General features: G+C 41.2%; 1 protein-coding gene across 5 annotated transcripts in view; it reads left to right on the top strand.

The window, feature by feature from the left end:
• The window catches only part of MAP3K5 (mitogen-activated protein kinase kinase kinase 5), a 166,887-nt gene that overhangs the window by 72,344 nt on the left and 74,829 nt on the right, over positions 1 to 19,714 (top strand). For 4 of the 5 annotated variants that reach the window (XR_006279992.1, XM_038395956.2, XM_043511056.1 and 1 more), the window contains 5 exons: positions 6,774 to 6,967; positions 7,382 to 7,550; positions 8,387 to 8,493; positions 13,956 to 14,126; positions 18,595 to 18,707. Coding sequence is in view for 4 of the 5 variants with exons in the window: in XM_038395956.2 (XP_038251884.1) it covers positions 6,774 to 6,967; positions 7,382 to 7,550; positions 8,387 to 8,493; positions 13,956 to 14,126; positions 18,595 to 18,707 (754 nt within the window). In the remaining variant the exon portion in view is untranslated. The remainder of the gene's footprint in view (positions 1 to 6,773; positions 6,968 to 7,381; positions 7,551 to 8,386; positions 8,494 to 13,955; positions 14,127 to 18,594; positions 18,708 to 19,714) is intronic. The other variant, XM_043511057.1, reaches the window with a different exon arrangement.

Genomic DNA, 19,714 nt, shown 5'->3' with positions numbered 1-19,714 from the left:
TGGGATTCTAAAAAGAGATGATTGGAAAGCTTCCCAGAAGAAGAGCTCTGTGTAAGCTCACAAGCTTCTCTCTCTCACCAGCAGAAGCTGATCTAATAAAAGATTTTACCTCACCCATCTAGTCTCTCTGATTGGAAAATGGAATTTTTATCCAATTGTATTGTCGGGGTGCCACTTCTACCCACTTTAAAGGCTCTTTTACAATGCCAGAGTGGCAAAGAAGGGGCACTTGTGTAATTGAGTACTGGGCTTTTTGTCGTATTCATGTCAGTATTGACAAGGCGGGTGACAAGGCAATATCTTTTATTGGATAACTTCTGTTGGTGATAGAGAGAAGCTTTCGAGCTTACACAGGGCTCTTCTTCAGGTCTAACCATTTTCTGTGTTCTTTGCTTGCTTCTTTCTTGAGGGCCAGAAAGTAAATTTATATTTCATTTCAGGCAGTGCAAGTTGAGCAGTTGCTTTTTTTTTGTTTGTGTTTTAACAGGAAAAAATGTATGTGACTATAAGTTTGCTTGCTTTATTATTCCATTCAAAATTATATTCGTGCAAAAAAGTAAATTTAGGATTGGGTTCTCAAGAACTGTTGATCAAAAATGAATGAAAAGCACTCAGATACACTAAAGAAAGAGCAGCTTTCCTGTTTGTAAGGTTATGAAGGAGTTAGTATTCTGTTTCTGGAGGTGATCCAAGAATCATACCAGAATGAGCTTTTGAGTCTTTGTGGCTTTCAAAAGCTGAAAAACATCCTTTTCCAGTGTTGTTTTTTATTTAAGAACTCCGCTTGACAATGTCCCAGAGGTCTCAGAATCTTCCCCACAAGCTAGTCACAGTTTTATTTGTTTTTTTTTTAATTCTCTGAATAAGCATCAGGAAGTAAAATACCCTAAGAATAAATCACCAGCCATATAAGCCTTTCTGCTAGTTCTGTCTCCCTAACACTCCTCCTAAGAAAAGACAGTTAACTAGAAGTAGGATGTACCTTCACTTCCTGTGTTGGCTGTAGGCCAGTTGCTGCCTTTCCTTATTCTATAACTGGAGCCGAGGGAGGGAATGTTAACCATTAGGCCTGGCTAACCTCTTTTCCTCTCTTCATTTGTGCATATGGCGGTTGGGCTAAAGCACCCCACCTTTCCAAGAGGGTACATCCATTAGCATTATGGGTATGTTTGCACTACAGTCGCTGGGTGCGATTGTAGCTCTTGTCTTGGTAGCAGTGAAGCTGTGGCAGCTTAGGCTTCAGCCACCTGAGTAATTATCCAGGATTCCAGTGAAGCTCCACTGCTCCCTGGTACCTGAGTCTAGCTAGATCAACAATGGCTCAGGTATGTCGGCACAAGGTGTAGTCACAACCCATGACTGCAGTGCAGTGTCTTACATTGTTTCTCTCTGGTGAATAAAAGCCATTTTGGCTTCTGCTTGTTGTACTCCTTGGATGCTCCTCGGTGGTGGAGGTAATAGGGGGAACAAGACAGTGATACCCCCCTCTCGTGACCTTTAGGTGTATATGTGAAGTCTTGTCACCTGACAACAGGGGTTCCTGTCACACAGGGCTGCGTGTGACTCCCTGCTCAGGGCATTTCAGCATGGCACAAGGGATCACATGGCATTGAAGTCCCATGCACAATGTCACAATGCCACTCTCTCAAATTTGGCCTAGCCACCACTCCATCATGAGAGAGGGGCAGCCGGGCCAACTTGAGTGGCGCTGTGACCCTGTGTGCCAAGTAGCAATGGCCAGAGTGGGGAGCTAGCCCATGGGACAGGAACTATTGCTGCTGGGTGAGTGCAGGGCAGGCTTACTGTCCGGCAAACCCCTCCCCTTCTCCCTCTACCCTGAGCCTCCCTTCTGCACTTGTCTGGGATTAGGGTTGTGGTTCCAGGGCAGAAAGTGCTGTTGCAGGTGGTCGGTGCCCTCTCGGTTGGGCAAGGAAGAGGCAGCAGCAGAATGCAGGCACCCCCAATAATGACCCATCACCCTTAGGTTGCATAACTTTGCTCACCACTGCTGATGATTAAATATTGTAAAGCCCTGGTCCTGCAGTTCACTGTTCATGGGTGTGCCACTGACCTGCTGTGCCCATGCGCAGTGAAATGCAGGATCATGACCTAAGTGTTCAGCTAGGGGGTTTGTAGTTGTATGGAGGTTTGTACATTCATCCCATGTAAACCCCTACACATCACATAACCCCTCTCAGGCTCTGAGTTAGGGTCAGAAGTGAAGCCTGGGGCCTTGCACAAGCCATCTGAATTGGGTTCAGCTTTCACTAAGTGAATTTAAACTTTGTACTTAGCAAGTCTGGGACTAAAAGTTAAATATTTCCAGACTGCCTAGAAGGTCACTTAGTTTAAGATTGTAAATAAAGGGCAAAACAGTAGGGGAAAAAATTTATTTGCTAAATTTTGTTTTACAGAAGGAACAGTGCTGGATGTTGAGAGTAAGAATGATCATGTGGTTCTGATATTGGATTGTAATTCAGGAGAGCTTCTGCCACTGACTTCTTGTGTGACCTTGGGCAAATCACTTTATCGCTCTGTACCTTCATTCTTTGTTGAATAGAAATGATAATCCTAGAAAGCAGTGTAGTCTATTGGTCTGGGAGGATTCCTGGGTCAGCACTGAACTCACCTGTGTATGTCTGTTTCCCCTCCCCTCTTTTGTCTCTCTGGTCCATTTAGATTGTAAACTGTGTGGGCTAAGGCCTGTCTCGCACAGTATGACCCCAACTGGAAAATAGTTAGTACTAATAATAATGTCTAGTAAGGCATTTGATACTTTTTCAGCAGCCCAACCTAGACGGTCAGCCTCTCTCTTAGGGTTTTCTAGAGTTCATCAACATCGTACCATCTGCCTCATGCCATTTTTCAATATAATGGGCTAAATTTTCAAAAATAATTTCCTAAACTGCATTTACAAACCAGAGTTTGTGTACACAAAACACAGATTTATACAGGTAACACCAGCAATTTAATGTTCAGAAACCAGTTCTGCATGCAGAAATACACATTTTGTATAATTCATATTGCATGTGTGCACATTTGGTTGGTGGGTGTAACTTAGGCTCCTGAGTTTGAAAGTTTTGCGAAGCTGGGCCCAAGCAGACAATATGCTTTTTAGTACGGCTAAATGTAAATGTATACATCTAGGAACAAACAGTATAGGCCAGGATGTGGAGCTTGATCCACAAAATCTTGACCCCCAAATCTTTTTCAGTCACTGCTTCCCAGGATAATCTGCTGAACATCTGCTCCCAGTGCAACACTGTGGCCAAAAGGGCTAATGCAATCCTTGGATGCATAAACAGGGAAATCTTGAGTAGGAATAGAGAGGTTCTTTTACTTCTGTATTGGTCACTCGTGTGATCGTTGCTGGAATAGTGTCCAGTTCTGGTGTCACAGTTCAAGAAGGATGTTGATAAATTGGATAGGGTTCAGAGAAGAGCCACTAGAAACATTTAAGTATTAGAAAACATGCCTTATACTGTTGTTCAAGGAGCTCAATCCTTTTAGCTCAACAAAGACAAGCTTAAGGGGTGACTTGATTGCAGTCTGTAAGTACCTACATGGGGAACAAATATTTGATAACAAGGTCTTCAATCTAGCAAAGAAAGGCATGACACGATCCAGTGGCTGGAAGTTGAAGCTAGACAAATTGAGACTTGAAATAAAGTGTACATTTTTAACGAAGTAATTTACCAGTGGAAGAATGTACCAAGGGTCATAGTGGATTCTCTATCACTGACAATTTTAAAATCAAGATTGGATATTTTCTAAAAGATCTGCTCTAGGCATGATTTTGAGGAAGTTCCATGGCTTGTGTTGTACAGGAGGTCAGACTAGATGATTACAATGGACTCTTCTGGGTTTGGAATCTATGAATCCATGAAAATTGAGCTTTCATCATTGTTTTACAGTATGGGGCCCGTTTTGCCAGAAAGGGTATATGTGAGCTGACATCTCCTTTCCTTCCACTGTTGAAGGAGAGTAGGCTGGCCTGTGAGCCACTAAACCTTGGAAAGAATTTGAGGTACAAAATTGCAGGAACCCATGCAGTTTACTTTCTAAAGGTGGCCCTGCTGCTTTGATGTCCAATTCACTGGTTAAAGGAATACAAACTTGGAGTGAAATCCTGGTCCCATTGGAGTCTCTTCGTGTTCTTTCAGAAATGCAGACATTCAACATGTTTATCTGTGCACACATGTTCCTTTGGTGCATGTGGCATACAGCAATAGTTCTCAACTGGGGGTCCATGGCTCCCTGGGGGTCTGTGCGTGAGCCCTTTCAGGGGGGCTATAGGCCCCGTGGCTGAAACCCCTCGGGTACCCTAAGCCCTGGCACCCCTCTCCCCTGGGTCTGAAGCTGGGAGTGACGCGGGTCTGAAGCCAGGAGCCTGGTGCACACACCCCCTCCCACTCTGAAGCTGGGAGCGGTGTGGGGCTGAAGCCCCGAGCCCCAGCAATCCTGCGGGTAGAAGCCCCGAGCCCATGGCAAATTTGGGGGGTGGGCACAAGTGTGTTGCTCCATGCAAACTGCAGTGCCTTACCCAGAGTGGGGCAGCTCCACCCCCCACCTCCTCCTCTCCTCCAGCCTCCCTTAGGTCCTGCCCTCTGGCCAGGTCATAGGTGGGAAGCCAGAGCCTGGCAGTGCGCAGCAGCTGCTCCTCTGGCTGGTGGTGCCATGGAGCAGGCAGCTGTGGCATTCTCCACCCCCCCCATCTGCTGCCTGGTGCCTGGGGTTGCAGCTACTCCTCAGCTTACAGCCCCCCTTGACTGTTTATGCAGCCGCTAAGAGCTGCCTGGGCAGGGGGACCTGGCTCCTGGGTTGGCAGAGCCCGCGGGGAGCAGCCACCACAGAGGGAGGCCTCCCAGCATACAGCCTCTAGCTACCCCCTCCCTGCACCCTGAGCTACTTCCTGCCTGTACACAGCCCCTACCAACCGCTCCTTGCATCCTGAGCTACCCCCCTGCCCATACATAGCCCCTAGATAGCCCCTCTGCACCCTGAGTGGTTTTCAAACTTTTTGAACTGAGCCCCCCACCTTTGAGTTATAATTTTTGGTTGTGCCCCCTTCCCACAACCCAGACAGGCTGGTGGTCTGCTGAGGTGAGTCAGGTGGTGGAGGTGGCATGCCCTCCCTGGGCCCCACCATGTGAAATCTGGCCAGAGCCCTGTCAGCCCTTGCCCCCTCAAAATAGAAGTCAAATTATGCCTATGCCCAAGGGTCCCCCATGGTCCAGACCCTGAGTCCCACCCCCTAATCGCCGCGGCTGGGTCCTGGAGGTTTTATAGCATGTAGAAAGAAAAAAGTTGAGAACGCCTGGCATACAGTACACATTCTGCATACTAGAGAAGGAGTACTTGTGGCACTTTAGAGACTAACAAATTTATTTGAGCGTAAGCTTTCGTGAGCTACAGCTCACTTCATCGGATGCATTCGGTGGAAAATACAGTGGGGAGATTTATATACACACACACACACACACAGAGAACATGAAACAATGGGTTTTATCATACACACTGTAAGGAGAAAGAAAATGAGTACTTGTGGCACCTTAGAGACTAACAAATTTATTTGAGCATACGGCCAAATTCAGTGCCTTGCATAATGACAGGTTCCACAAGTACTCCTTTTCTTTTTGCGAATATAGACTAACACGGCTGCTACTCTGAAAACTGTAAGGAGAGTGATCACTTAAGATGAGCTATTACCAGCAGGAAGGAGGGGGGAAGGAGGAAAACCTTTTGTGGTGATAATTGAGGTGGGCCATTTCCAGCAGTTAACAAGAACGTCTGAGGAACAGTGGGGGTGGTGGGAGAAATAACATGGGGAAATATATTTTTACTTTATGTAATGACTCATCCACTCCCAGTCTCTATTCAAGCCTAAGTTAATTGTATCCAGTTTGCAAATTAATTCCAATTCAGCAGTCTCTCGTTGGAGTCTTACTATAAGGAGCCTCCTTCTCAACTTGGAAGGCAAATTTAGATGAGCCTGATGAAAAGTAGCTTTCATCCATCGATATATGTTGATACAGTATGTGGATGCCCATATAGAGCAGCTGTTTCTAGAATGCAATAACTCTTTTTTAAACATTGTATAGGTACTTTTTCTGACAACAAACATATGCTTATAGGCACTGCTGGCAAATGGGGTTTGCAATGCAGAAGGAAATTTTAATTCTTGATGTTAAAAGCTTAATATGCTAATAACTATTTTAGTAATTTTTCAGTCCATAGGAGGGTTATCTCCACATAATTATCTCAAGTTAATGCAAATGGCTTACAATGTTCATGGCTTGTAACGTCTATGGGGCTGACTTAAACTGTGTACTAAATCCTCAGAGGGTTATATTGCTACCCTTTCAATATACATCATTTTGAAAACAATCCATCTCACTCTCCACTTTAGAATTAAGCTGACAGTCTGGGATGCATGGGACAGGCTGTCAGTCTACTAAAGTAGTTAGAAGCATCTTTCTTTTAAGCTAATATGCTGACTATTGTGGGGTGAGAGCAAAGCCCTTAAAATGACCCGTTTTATTAAAACAATTCAGAAATGAAAAAAATATATTTCAGGTGGTCCTCATATCCAACTAAAAATTAAACCGCATCATCCTAAACCATTTAGGAGAAATCCTGAACCTGCTGAAGTCAATGGCAGAATTCCCATTGACTTCAGTAGGGCCAGAATTTCACTCTTTGTGATTAACTATTTCTAACTTGAGACCTATAAATGAAACAACTGTCTTAACTATTGCATCTTGTTTTCACAGATATGCACTGGTAACTACGTATTTGTTCCATATATGATAACCCCACTTAATAAAGTGTACTGCTGTGATAGCAGTTTTATGAAGGGATTAACAGAGCTAATGCAGCCCAGTTTTGAATTGCTCCTTGGGCCAATATGTTTACCTTTGGTGGATCGCTTCATTCAACTCTTGAAGGTGGCACAGGCCAGTTCAAGGTAAGAGCTCCTCTTATATCCTTCCATAAAAAAACAAAACATGTATTTACGGATGATTTCAATATTGGTGATTAGGTTTCCTCAGGGAGAGGTTTTAGAGTAGCAGTCGTGTTCGTCTGTATCCCCAAAAAGAAAAGGAGTACTTGTGGCACCTTAGAGACTAACAAATTTTCTTTCAGGGAGATGTGACATCCTACTCCCTCTCTTTTAAAATCCTATATAATTTTCCATGGAATAATTTGAATTGAATGAAAGTAACTATTTTTTAAAACTATTGTTTTAACTATTTAAAAAATATTTTATTTATTTGTATTGCATAATAAGTTAGGGCCCCACTGTACTAAGATACTGCACAAACGCATAACATAAGACAGTCCTTGCCCCAAATGTCTAAAACGAGGTGTTTAATTGTAGCCAGTATTTCCGGGAGTCCATTCTTAATGATATCAGGAAGGCCCGCAACCTGTGCACAGGCAAAGAGCTAGCTGCAGAACTGGCAAGGATACGACAGCGAGTGGATAATATTGAACTCTTGTCTGCAGACATCGTAATAAATTTGCTGCTGTCCTACAGAGACATTCAGGTATGACCTTGCTGTTCAGAAATACGTTGTTTCAATTATTTTTCTTCTGCATTGTAAAAGGCATGGTGTTTGTTTTTTCAGTTTTCAGATAAGCAACTGGTTCATTAATAAAACAGTGCTTTTGTTGCATGCATTATAGACACTATTGAAATTAATGAAACAAAACTGATTTTGACTGATGCTTTGTAGCTTTGTTTTGAAGTTAGTGTGAGCATCAACTCACTTGGCAGAGGTTAACAGACTGCTTGTTGTATTGTATTATATATGTTGCTTCTTTACAATTAATTTGTTTGATCATAGGTTAAGGATGGTTTTAAAATTTATATCTCTTAAGTTCACAAGCCTCTGTAAAAGCTGGTGTATTAAAACTTTTTAAAAGATTGAGGGATGAATAATAATTAAATTCAATTATACAGTAACCTTCACTAAGAGCCTCAGGGTACTTGATAATTCAAACACAATTAACCGCATAATATGTCTGTCTTAATGTGAAAGATAATACAGATTCACCCTTTAAAGCCAATTTCACAGCAGTGGACATAAATGCTAAAAACTCTAGTTCCATGGAAGAATATATGAATCTATATTTATGTAGTGCAGCAGAAATGACTTCACTGATTTTCACATTTAGTCTCATGTTTCCTTATTATAAGAGGCGGAGTATGATGCCAATCATAACATGAGATTGAAGAAATTGAAATCCATAAAGCCTATTATCAATTCACAATAGTTCCCTCTGCATGAAATTCCAAATCCATAATTTACAAGCAGAGTTTATATAGACGTTTCTGGCAGCAAGCACTTACAACTTCATTATTCTCCCCTTCTCTTGGAAGGATTATGATTCCATTGTGAAATTGGTGGAAACTTTAGAAAAGCTGCCTACCTTTGACTTGGCCTCCCATCACCATGTGAAGTTTCATTATGCATTTGCACTAAACAGGTAAGAATAATTTCTCTCCTCTGTGAAATAATAATCTGATTTATTGTTTTACTTCAAACTCTCCACAGGGCATGGTGATCCCATTGTAAGATTCCCTTCTGGAATCTTCTCACACAGGTCTTAGTCCCATGTATTGCATTGAAGTATTTTCAGGACTCTGAATTTCATCCCCCAACTAAATTTCCTTACCTTTCCGTGCCCTCAAATTCCATTTCACCCTTCTTCATTCTTCCTTCTTCAGTGTGGAAGTTCAGTTTCTCTTACCATGTGTGTAAATCAGTATTTAATTTTGCTTTCCACACTTGATTTTGTGCAAACAGAAAATATGAGGTGGGACAAAGGCCAAGTAAATGTTCCATAAAATGGATTCAAATTAATAACCAGCCTAATTTTGTCAGGGTGCTGGAGGTACAACATGGCAGCAATCCCACTGGTTTAGACAGCCTTGTGTCTAATTATTATCTATTCCGACATCAGGGGACAGAAGGATAAGTGATGCTAATGGGGTGCAAAAAGTAAACCCTCCTGTCACCTTAAGCAAAGCAAACAACAGAAGATTTAGTTCATTTTTAAAAATGTCTTTTCATCTCCCTCCCATGGTTTGCTAGCACATACATAATATGCCATATGCTGGGCTATATATGGCTTTTACAAGTTAAGCAGGAAACTTGGATTTTTTGCATGACAATCCAGAAAAATACTGGCCACTGAACAAGACATTAAAATGGGATTTTCAGAAGAGCTCAGCAAGGAACTCTGCACCCTTGTTCTGCTGTCATTCAGGTCAGTGGGAGTTATACCATTGACTTCCATGAGAACGGAGTTAGTAAAAAGCATTCATAGTTGGCCTATCTCACACGAAATATAGAAAATCTCATAACAAAGTCTAAGATCAGCCTTTATTATCAGAGAAGAGCAACAAGCTTTGAACACCATGTATTCCCTATCAAAGAGATTCAGAACTGTCCATCTATTAAAATTATTGTGAGAAGCTATTACAGGTGACAAGCTGAAAAATTAGTAACATTCATTCCTGCAAAATGAATTGTCGTCTCACATTGTTCAGCCTGAGTAAAAGATCCAGGCTCTTTCTAGCTATCATACAGCAAGCATATATACTATGCCCTGTATGTTAGTTATAGCATGCCATACATATGCACAGTACTTTGCAGATCACTAAAGAACCTCAGCATATTCTTTGGTGGCATGTACCTGCTGCTTTAAAATTTCCTCCATGAAGTGCTATGCACACCCATTATCAGAGGGGTAGCTGTGTTAGTCTGTATCCACAAAAACAACCAGGAATCCGGTGGCACCTTAAAGGCTAACAGATTTATTTGGGCATAAGCTTTCGTGGGCAAAAATCCCACTTCTTCAGGTGCATGGAGTGTCATGCCCATGGTGCTTTATAAATAGTAATTTTGACCCCACAGGTAACATTTTCAAAAGCATCTAAGACACTTTTGAATATGGTACTTATGCTCCTAAGTCACTTAGGTGCTTTTGAAAATTGTTCTACATCTTGAATATAGTCCTCTCAGGCAGACCCTTATCGCCACATACACTCCATTGACTGTAATGGGACTCCACACAGGTGTTAGGATCTACCTTTGCAGTTCTGTTTGCAGGATGGAGCCTTAGAAGGTATCTGACATATAGGCTTTTTGCACAGTAGCTAGAAAGGTGTTCAGATCTAATTTCACCTCTTTTCTTTCTCCAGATTGTAAATTCAACTGTAAATTCAAAATCAGAGATAGCCATGACAATGGTCTCACTTTATGGTGTGTGCTTAAGTCAGTGAGCGTGGTTCTGTTCATGCACAGTTTTAACGTTCTCCCTTTTGGGAGATTCATGTTATGAGGTGTTTCCTCTTGTAAGCCTAGTCTGAGTGGTGATTGTGAGATTTCTGGAAGTGTTACTTAATATTTGTGCAAGTAGCAATGGTTTTGACTGTGGAAGAAACAGCATCCTTCACATCTAGTCTAGAAATGAGGTGTTAAGTGTTGGTCGCTATTAAGAAGGAGTAGAGCAGAACTCTTTGTCAGAATTCGTCAGACACAAACCAGGTTTTTAGGAGGGCGTGGCTCTTGGAAGAAAGAACCAAAGGAAAAACACAGTGGAGACCTCTATCTGAGGAGAGCAATGAAAGCATAAAATGGTTCATTTCTCATCACAAAATATTCTTATGGTTGGTTTTGCTCATTGTCCTATGAAGTCCAAGTTATAGGACACTCAACCAGGTAAGATTAATAGCCAGAGAAATAGCCACTGAGAAATCTAGAGGGGTTATTGTGACCGGGTTGGGACTCACCACCGCAGCACCTCCTGCTGTTCACTCGGGAATTAGCTCAGTTCTTGCAGAGCACCCTCTGCCAGTGGTGTCCTATCTGTCTCTCCTCCTAGATTGGCATCTCGACCCATATTGCTCCCAGCTCACGGCATCCTCTTCAGGACACTGCCTTCTGGCAGTGCCCTCTGCTCTGGTCTCTTCCGGGGGTTTGGTGTTATCAGCAGTCCTTCTCTTTGCCCCAGCTACAATGGCCAACCACACCCTAAAGTCTAACCCCTTTTGGCAGGGGTCTGGTGCAGTCCTTGATGGCCACTCCTAACTGCCAGGTGGAAGTGAAATGAGGGGGACCTAGGCCCATCCTCTACTCTGGGTCCCAACCCAGGGATCCTTTGGCAGCAGCTTTCCTGTCTGCCCTCCTTCTCTCCCTTTGTCCATCTCTCTCCCTGGGCCGTTTCCCCTTCAACCCCTTTGCACCAGCTAGGCCCTTTTTTCTCAAGGCCCGCAGCCCAGCAGGTACCAGGCAGGCGTTTCCTTTTGCTGCCGGTGCCCTCACACACAAGACAGCCCTTCACCCTCTGAAAACCTGGGAGAGATTGCCTGTGCCCTTCCTGGGCAGCCTTAATATAGGGCCTAGCCTAGTCTAGCCTAGCCTGATTGGCTGGCTGTAATACTGTCCCTGATTGGCTGCTGCCTTGCGCAGCCGCTCTGGCCTGTTGTAGCCCAATCAGGCATGGGGGTGGGGCACCGTCCCACCACAGTTATCCAGGCCAGTTTCCACTCTGAGAGTGAACAGTTATAAAATGGAGCTCAGCCAATCACATCCCCCTTTTCTCTTCACGCCAGTGGTGAACAAGAGAAGATGGGATGAGGAAGACTCTCAACGATTGATCAAGTCCTGCTGCTGACAGGTCAAAACAGCAATGCAGACATAGAGGGCCCACAACCATCAGTCAGAGGCAGGAGCCTCCAGCTGCTCATCAGCAGTAAGCAGGGATGGGAGAGTCTGCACAAAACAAAAAAAGGAAACCAATTGCTGTTCCATCCTGGAACCGCTTATGGAGTTTACAACAGCCATAGAGCTATGGCAGTGTACCCAGTCTGGCTGACCCAAATGAAGGGGGAGACAAGTAGGCTGAAATTTGGAATAGGGGTGCTTGGGAGGTAGAGCATGTGTGTAGTTCCTGTGCACAGAACAGAGTTTTTTTTTGTTTGCTTTCTTACCTGGCTGATACAATTGTATAGGTTGGCTGAGTGCAGAGTGGTGTATAGCCTACTGTTCTTGTGTGCTCCAGAAAGCTGTTGAAATGCAGTTCATTGTTTTGCAGGTATTTTTTCTTCTTTGATCACTTAGAGATCGCGCCGTTCTGTTTAATTTAAACCTGCTGTGTAGCTTTCTTTTTCAGCCACATTTCATGAGCTCTTGTGAGTACCATGGAGGAAGCAGATTTGGTGTCCAGTGTTATACTAAGTAGCTTGACAGTTGCTTCAAGTCAATGGTTTGCATTGCACGGACAATGTGTTTTTTGGCTAGCTCACCTTATCAGGAGTTTGCACAGCTGCTATAGAAAGGGAGCTTGTGTGAAAAATGATTGTTGATGTATTTTTATATTTGTTTTGTTTTTGCAGCTTTAGCTGATGCAATTTTGAGAAGCCATTCAACACCTGCTTTGGCCTTTTAAAAAAAAAGTCGTAAAAATAGTCCAAGTAATTAGTTTAAAGAGAGAGAAACTTGTTAGTTTTGAACTAACCCAATCCATTTTTAAGTTCTGTTCACAAGCCCAAAGTCCTTAGTCCCTAAACGTCTAACATTGAGAAAACAGAGTTCTGTGATATATGTGGCTTTTAAAAAATATCTCTCCGATGTGAGAACAATATTTTGAAGGTCACTTGCAATAAGTTCTTATCTAGAAATCCAGTCAAAACTTGGGAGTGATGCGGCTTGCATGAACGTGACCTGTTGTACTTGAAAGTCCACAATCCTTTTTTTTCCCTTGGTGTTCTTTGTGGGCCTAATTTCTTATTTGAGCAAAATTCCCATCCTAGTGGTGAAAGCCTTTTAAAAAAAAAATGCATGATTCTTTAGTTAGCAGACTGCTGAAGCAGTCTAACTGTTCTGATCTGCACCTGCTTTTCTTCAGACTCAATTGCATTTGTAGTTAAAAGTTAATCTGTGATGTAACTGAAAGTATGATCTGCTTCCCTGTATTGATCTCTTATGTTTGATGCAAATCCCAACCATGCAGATTCAAAGTCAGGATACAATTCACAAATGCAAGAATATTCCCTTATTACATCTCCATTTAAGTGGAGTTTGTTTTATGATGGTCCCAGTCCTGCTCGTATTGAAGCTGTATAAAAATCGTATGGGATTTTTGCCAGTTGACTTTAATGGAAGCATCATAGAATCATACAAATGTAGGCTTGGAGGGGACCTCAAGAGGTCGTCATGTCCAGCCCCCTGTACTGAGGCTGGACCCTGTAAACCTAGTCATCTATACAGTTCTCCAAAAAACGAACAAATGGGCAAAACCAAAGAAGACTGAGAATATTCTGTGCTGAGAAATGAACCGTTTTGCTATTTCATTGCAGAATTAAGTCATATTTAAACAAATTATAAAACTTTGATAGTGAAGATTAGTATCGAAATCATGAGTCATCAGGAAGTATCTAATGCTCACAGTATGTTGTGTACTCATAGGAAATATTTTTCTTGTGAGTTATATTACTCCCATAGTCCTTTTATTTTTATTTTCCTGGGAATTTGATGTGTTTTGGGAATTCATTTTATGCTCAAAAGATAGAGGGAGGGAAGAGACCTTACAATCCAAATTAAAAATCATTGTTTCCCTCCTAATACATTAAAGAGCATGCACGTGCTTAGTGTTTCTTATCATGCAACCTGAGAACTGCTGGTGGGGTTTTATTTGTTTTGTTTTTTTCTCATAAAATAATAGCTGGCTCAAAGTGGTATGTTGTTGGAGAGAGTTTATAAAATGGTACAAAAAAGTGGCCTTCCCTAAAGGGGAAAAGGTCCATGGCCTGGTTCTGAGATGTTTCACCAGTCAAAAATGTATGTGCGTATTAATGTAGTGTAAGAAAATCTTGGGAAGTTCTTACCTTCTACTCTAGTGGTTTTAAGTGGAAATATTCATCTATGTATTTTTTTTAATAGGCGAAATCTACCTGGAGATAGACAGAAAGCTTTAGAAATTATGATACCCCTGGTACAACATGAAACTCAGGTAGCTTCAGATATGTACTGCCTGGTGGGACGAATCTACAAAGATATGTTTTTGGATTCTGGGTTTACAGACATAGAAAGCAGAGACAATGGGACATCCTGGTAAGTGTTCTTGCTCTTTGTGTCTCTTGGGATTAAAAAAACCAAATCTTACTTGAGGCTTAATTTTTCATAAACAAAGAAGGTATTACAGCACTAACCTCAATCATTTACAATTCTAAAATGACCATATTAAAGCGCTTATTCTATCATATGAGCATAGTTTATTCACTGGGGCTGAGTGAGTCCTCTGTCCATAAATCCATCTCCAGGAACTTCTTATAACATTCTTTACCCCTGAGTAGCTTCAAATAGCCCTCACATTAGGAATTTTCCTTCCTTCCTTCCCCCATGATGTGGAATTTCCCCCCTAAATTGCTGTAATCTGAAGCCCAGGATGGGTAATAGTTAGTCCTGTACCAGTGACAAGCTTGAGAGCTGATAATCAGTGACCCTGTGTCGGTTAAAAGTGGGAGCTTTATACCACTGGAAAAGGGGATTTTCTTTGCTTTCCAATGGGATGAACACTATTTGAATCTACCCCAGGAATGTCCTGAAATACCAGACTGTGATGATATTTTTGTATAGACAAGCTACCTTAGGTCACTTTTAAAGGTGAATTAAAAGTATTAGTTATTATAATCTTCTTCATCAGAGGCCTGTAAAGTAGGACTCATGATACTAAGGGAATTTAGTTGTTCCAGTGGAGAGAGAGCGAAAATGATCTCAAAATAATAATTAAAAACTCTCAATTCAAGAGTGTTTTTTTATGATACATAAGTGATAGAATGTGTGTTGGTGTGGTGTAACATAGTATCGGCACTTGGCTGGGATGAACCACTCAACTCATTTGTGACTAGCATGGCTGTCCTATGTTCAAGACAACAAAACCTTTACCCCATCTGTGTAGTATGCATACACTACACTACATAGAAAGAAATACTACTGATTGTCCTGTGTGTTGTGTGCCTGGACTGTACTATCTGACTAATTTGGGGACAGGCGCTGAGTTTTTCTCTGGTTTTGTAGTTTAATACCATACTGAACATACTGAGAGCTCTCACTAAATGAGAATAGATCATTGCTCTGTCTCTCTTATTTTGTCTGTTGAGCTTTTAGTTGCTGAGAGGACCACACTGAGGTATCAGCCTCAATTGTAGATTATTGCCATCATGGGCTTCTTTCCTTTCGATTACTTCGTAAATGTATACAATGTGTGCTTAGCTTGTGCATGTTCTTTATGTCAGATTCTAGTTCTGGTCCTATAATCACCAGCTTCCAGCCGTGTGTGTGTGTGTGTGTGTGTGTTTAAGTGAAGTTGAGAATTTAACAGCAAATTTCTTTTTTTCTATATTTTCTGTATACTTTTAGTACAGGGGGCAGTTCATGATAGAAATATGTTTAAACAAGCTCAGTTTTTAAATGCCTCTAATGCATCACAGATATGTGACCACTACTGAATCTTTAAATGACATTGGAAAGTAAGAATACAGCAGGTTTTGTCCAGCTCATAACTTTTGATTTTAAAAAAAGTGTCATTCACTAATTCCTCTGAGCCATGGCCATTATGAGATTTTTCAAGATTGTCATTTAATGCCCTTTTTTTTGTGTGTGAGCTGATGTTTCAAGGTCGATAAAATGATAGACTTGAATATAAAACTGGGCAATATGATGGGTGAAGTAGCATAAATAATGTTGAGTTCATTGTTAAATTATTTGCTTTTTCCTCGTCATTCATAGCTATGAAGAGAGAAGCAGTGAGAGGCTCAAACATAACTAACCTAAGAGCAGCCAATAGGTTCAAACTGTTTTTAATTAATAATAATATTTAATGCTTAAGGAACTTTTTAATTCCAGACATCTTAAAGTGCTTAATTATGTTGAAGTAAGCATTATTATTCCCATTTTACAGATGGGGAACTGGGACACAGAAGTCAAGTGATTTCCCCAAGATCACAAAGCAAGTCAGTGGCAAAGCGGATTACCTGCCTGTGCATAAAAGAATACTAAACACTGTCTGACTCTTTGGTTCAGTAGCCCAGGAGGGTCTGTTCTCTAATGCACAGTAGTAGAAATGCTTATGATGCATCCAGGAAAGAATGGGCAGACTTGTACATTAGTGATTTCATTAGGGATACCACTGTTACTGTAGCTATAACATTATGTATGGTATGACTTATAAAACAGAATTTTGTTGTTCTCTCTGTGGGAGGAAAAAATGAAATCATACTGTGCTGGATGCTTGTGTGAAAAGGTGTGTGTGTGTGTGTGTGTGTGTGTGTGTGTGTGTGTGTGTGTGTGTGTGTGTTGATAATCACATTTCCTCGAGTTAAAAGCCAAAGAATCATTTTTACAACCAGCTAGTAGTGTGAAAAATGTTTGGCCTATTCCAGAGAAATAAAGAGGGAAGGAAGTACCCTTTCGTAACATAAAAGATGGAAGGACATAAATCTTTCCTATAAATATGAGAATAGAGATAGCGGGTTAATTAAATGACACCTTTTTTTTTTTGTTCAACTGTCACATTATGATATTGTAAATCAGATCCACCAATAAATCAGTCTTTTCTATCCAACTCTTTGCTCTTTTACCTCTCTAATTCAATGTGAGTGCTGTAACATTTTCCTAAATGTTAGCTTTCATTATCTTGGTGGCATTTGTAATTGCCTCACTTGATGTGGTGTCATAACTTTAGATACAGATTTTTAAAACCTGGCCTCCTGCTTTGCACCTAAAGTTTGCAGATGAAAATAAGTGGGGGTGCAACTTTGTGCTCACAATTCTGTGTAGGCACAACCAATGATATTTAAAGCTTGCATACACATAGCAGTTGTACACGTTTAATTAAATCAGCTAAGTTAAACTGGAGCAACTTTTGTGTTTGAGCCATATCTATTCAAAAACGGTTATTTCAGTTTAGCTTGCATCTGTAAATTTACCAATGCAAGCTCCATTGTTATAAGCCACGTTTAAACCAATGTAAGTGTGTCCCCACACTAATATTATACAGATTATAACTAAACAATATAAAACTACACCTTTAGTTATATTGATACAACTCTCTGGGTAGACCAGGGCTTGGAGGTCTAACAGGCAGAGACGTTGGTGCATATAACTCCATTGATGCCCACAGAATTGTCAGAACTAAAAGAGAGACTGGGTGAGGACTTCGTAAAAGGAGCTAGTGTCTGGTTGCCTGATCCACTTTCCTTATGCACATTCCAAAAGCCGCCACCACAGCTGACACTAATTGGCACATTTAACAGAGGAAGGACAAAGAATGATAGTACAGTTACAAAAGTAAACTCAGTCATCCTCAGAATTGATCTCTCAGCTGAGGCTAAAACATATTAACAAAGCAGTTTAGTGATATTTTCGCTGCCTGTAGTATGTCTTTCCTGTATATAAATAGAAGACTTCAGTTTTCAGGACTTTTACTCCAACTCCTACCACAAATACTAACTGCATTTTTTTAAAAAAGTAGCTGCTATGCTGATTTGGTCCAAACAAGCTCTTCCCTTGCTTCCCTTGTCTTGTCCCTTTCCAGTTTTTAGGTTGTGGATAGTGGGTGTACCTGTATAGACAGATACTCTGCTTAGATTAATTTACATTTCCTTTGTCTGTATGCTTCTATCCTGTTTACTGTGTGGATGTCTCTACATTTTAAACAGATGCATAGTAGCTATCTTCATTTTTAAGAACTAAGGTATACAGGTCAATCTTGGGCATATTTAGACAGTGTTGGGTAGAAGAAATGAAATACTGTTTAGAAGTCCAGAGTTGAAGTTACAAACAGGCTTCTTTATATTTCCCCATTTCTCCTAATTATTTCATCAGTATTTTTTTCTCTTTTTCTGTCCATTGCATGATGAAGGTAGCACAAAAGATCAGTAGAGAAATAAGGATTCCAAACCTCAAAGCAGCTTTAGCACTAAGCCAAGTTATAGAAAGGCCTGAGTGTGAAATGCTTTATGCCAACCAAGCTATTCATTCTAGTTAATATGAGTTTGGGGCTGGTGGGAGGATTTTTTTGTTTGTATTTGACTAGAAATAAATTTGCTAGCATATATTTCCTTCCTCATTTCATTCAGCCTCACAGTGCAAAAGTAAAGACAGGTCAAAGTACAGAGCAAAATTAAGTCTTCATCACTCATCTTGACTTTCAGGGTCTGTTTGCTGATCTCATTAGAGTTCTAGGCTGCTTTCTATAAATCAAGCAGCAAGTTCAACAGGCAAAATTCAACAGCTTTTGCATTTTAAATACTAGTCTTAAATTTTTGGGGGGGATGGGGGAGGGAGGGAGTGTGTGTGTGTGAGAGAGAGAGAGAGAGAAATGGGAGAAGATATATAAATGTTGGACTCCTAAAAATAAGCAGGGAGCATGAGTGGAGAACAGTATAATACTTTTACTTGCATGGATGGTTTTAATTGTGCAAACGGAAGCTAAGCACTTACAGTACCTAAACGTATAATGATCTCCTCTTAGATTGCATTATTTAGAAAGTAAACTTGTGTGTTTTGTTTTTTCTAGGTTCAAGAAGGCATTTGAGTCAGAGCCAACATTGCAATCGGGAATTAATTATGCAGTACTCCTACTGGCAGCTGGACACCAATTTGACACTTCTTTTGAGCTACGGAAAGTTGGTAATTAATAGCTTGCTGATTCACAGGCAAATCACAACCATGATCTTCCCCCCTACCCCCCCACTATTATAGGGGAAACAATCTAATGGATGTATTCAGAGTACTTTGATAGTGAGTAATTGAACACTTCAACTGCCTTTCTTATTAAAAAGGTTTGGCATCGAGCCTGCCTGGTGATCCTGAGTTTAGCGCTCTGGTGAAGACCTGGTTCATTTCTCTGGGCCCTATCTCTTGCTGCCTGGCCAGCAGAGGGTATAGTGGCCTCATCACCTGCTCACTTTGCAGTTGACCTTGGAATGAATTTGCTAGTCTCTGAAGGGGCATGTTACTACCAGCGTTCGATGTAAAACACTGCGACAGTGGGAACGATGAACTGAAAGTCATCCTAGCAATGTGGAAAATATGCCTTTGACTTCCAGTGGGGTAGGATGGGAGAGAAGAAATTAAATTTCTATTTGCCTTTTGTGCTTTGATTTAATTGTATATACCACTTTGTTGCCTTATGCTATGATCTTGTAAGATCTAAGGAGATATGCAAAGTCAAGGCTAGCCAATAGTACTTGCATATATATTACAATATAAAAAGAACAGAAGTACTTGTGGCACCTTAGAGCCTAACAAATTTATTAGAGCATAAGCTTTCATGGGCTACAGCCCACTTCATTGGATGCATAGAATGGAACGCTTATGCTCAAATAAATTTGTTAGTCCTAAGGTGCCACAAGTACTCCTGTTCTTTTTGTGGATACAGACTAGCACGACTGTTACTCTGAAACCTATTACAATATAGTTTCTGTAGGTGGCAGTCTTCCCTGTCGAGCTGTTTAATCAGAGCTACTTTATCAGGATCTGGATAATAGAAACATCCTATTGGGACATGTGGCCAGGGACTCACTTTCAAATCTATATTAGTGGAACACTCTTGACACATCATTCTAGATAATAAGGTTGGTAGAAAGTGATGCGATACGAGGGAGGCTGTTGAATTGTTCTATATTACTTCTAAA

Source organism: Dermochelys coriacea, chromosome 3 (assembly GCF_009764565.3).
Source record: "Dermochelys coriacea isolate rDerCor1 chromosome 3, rDerCor1.pri.v4, whole genome shotgun sequence".
Lineage (NCBI taxonomy): Eukaryota > Metazoa > Chordata > Testudines > Dermochelyidae > Dermochelys > Dermochelys coriacea.
This window is presented reverse-complemented; position numbering and strand designations above follow the sequence as displayed.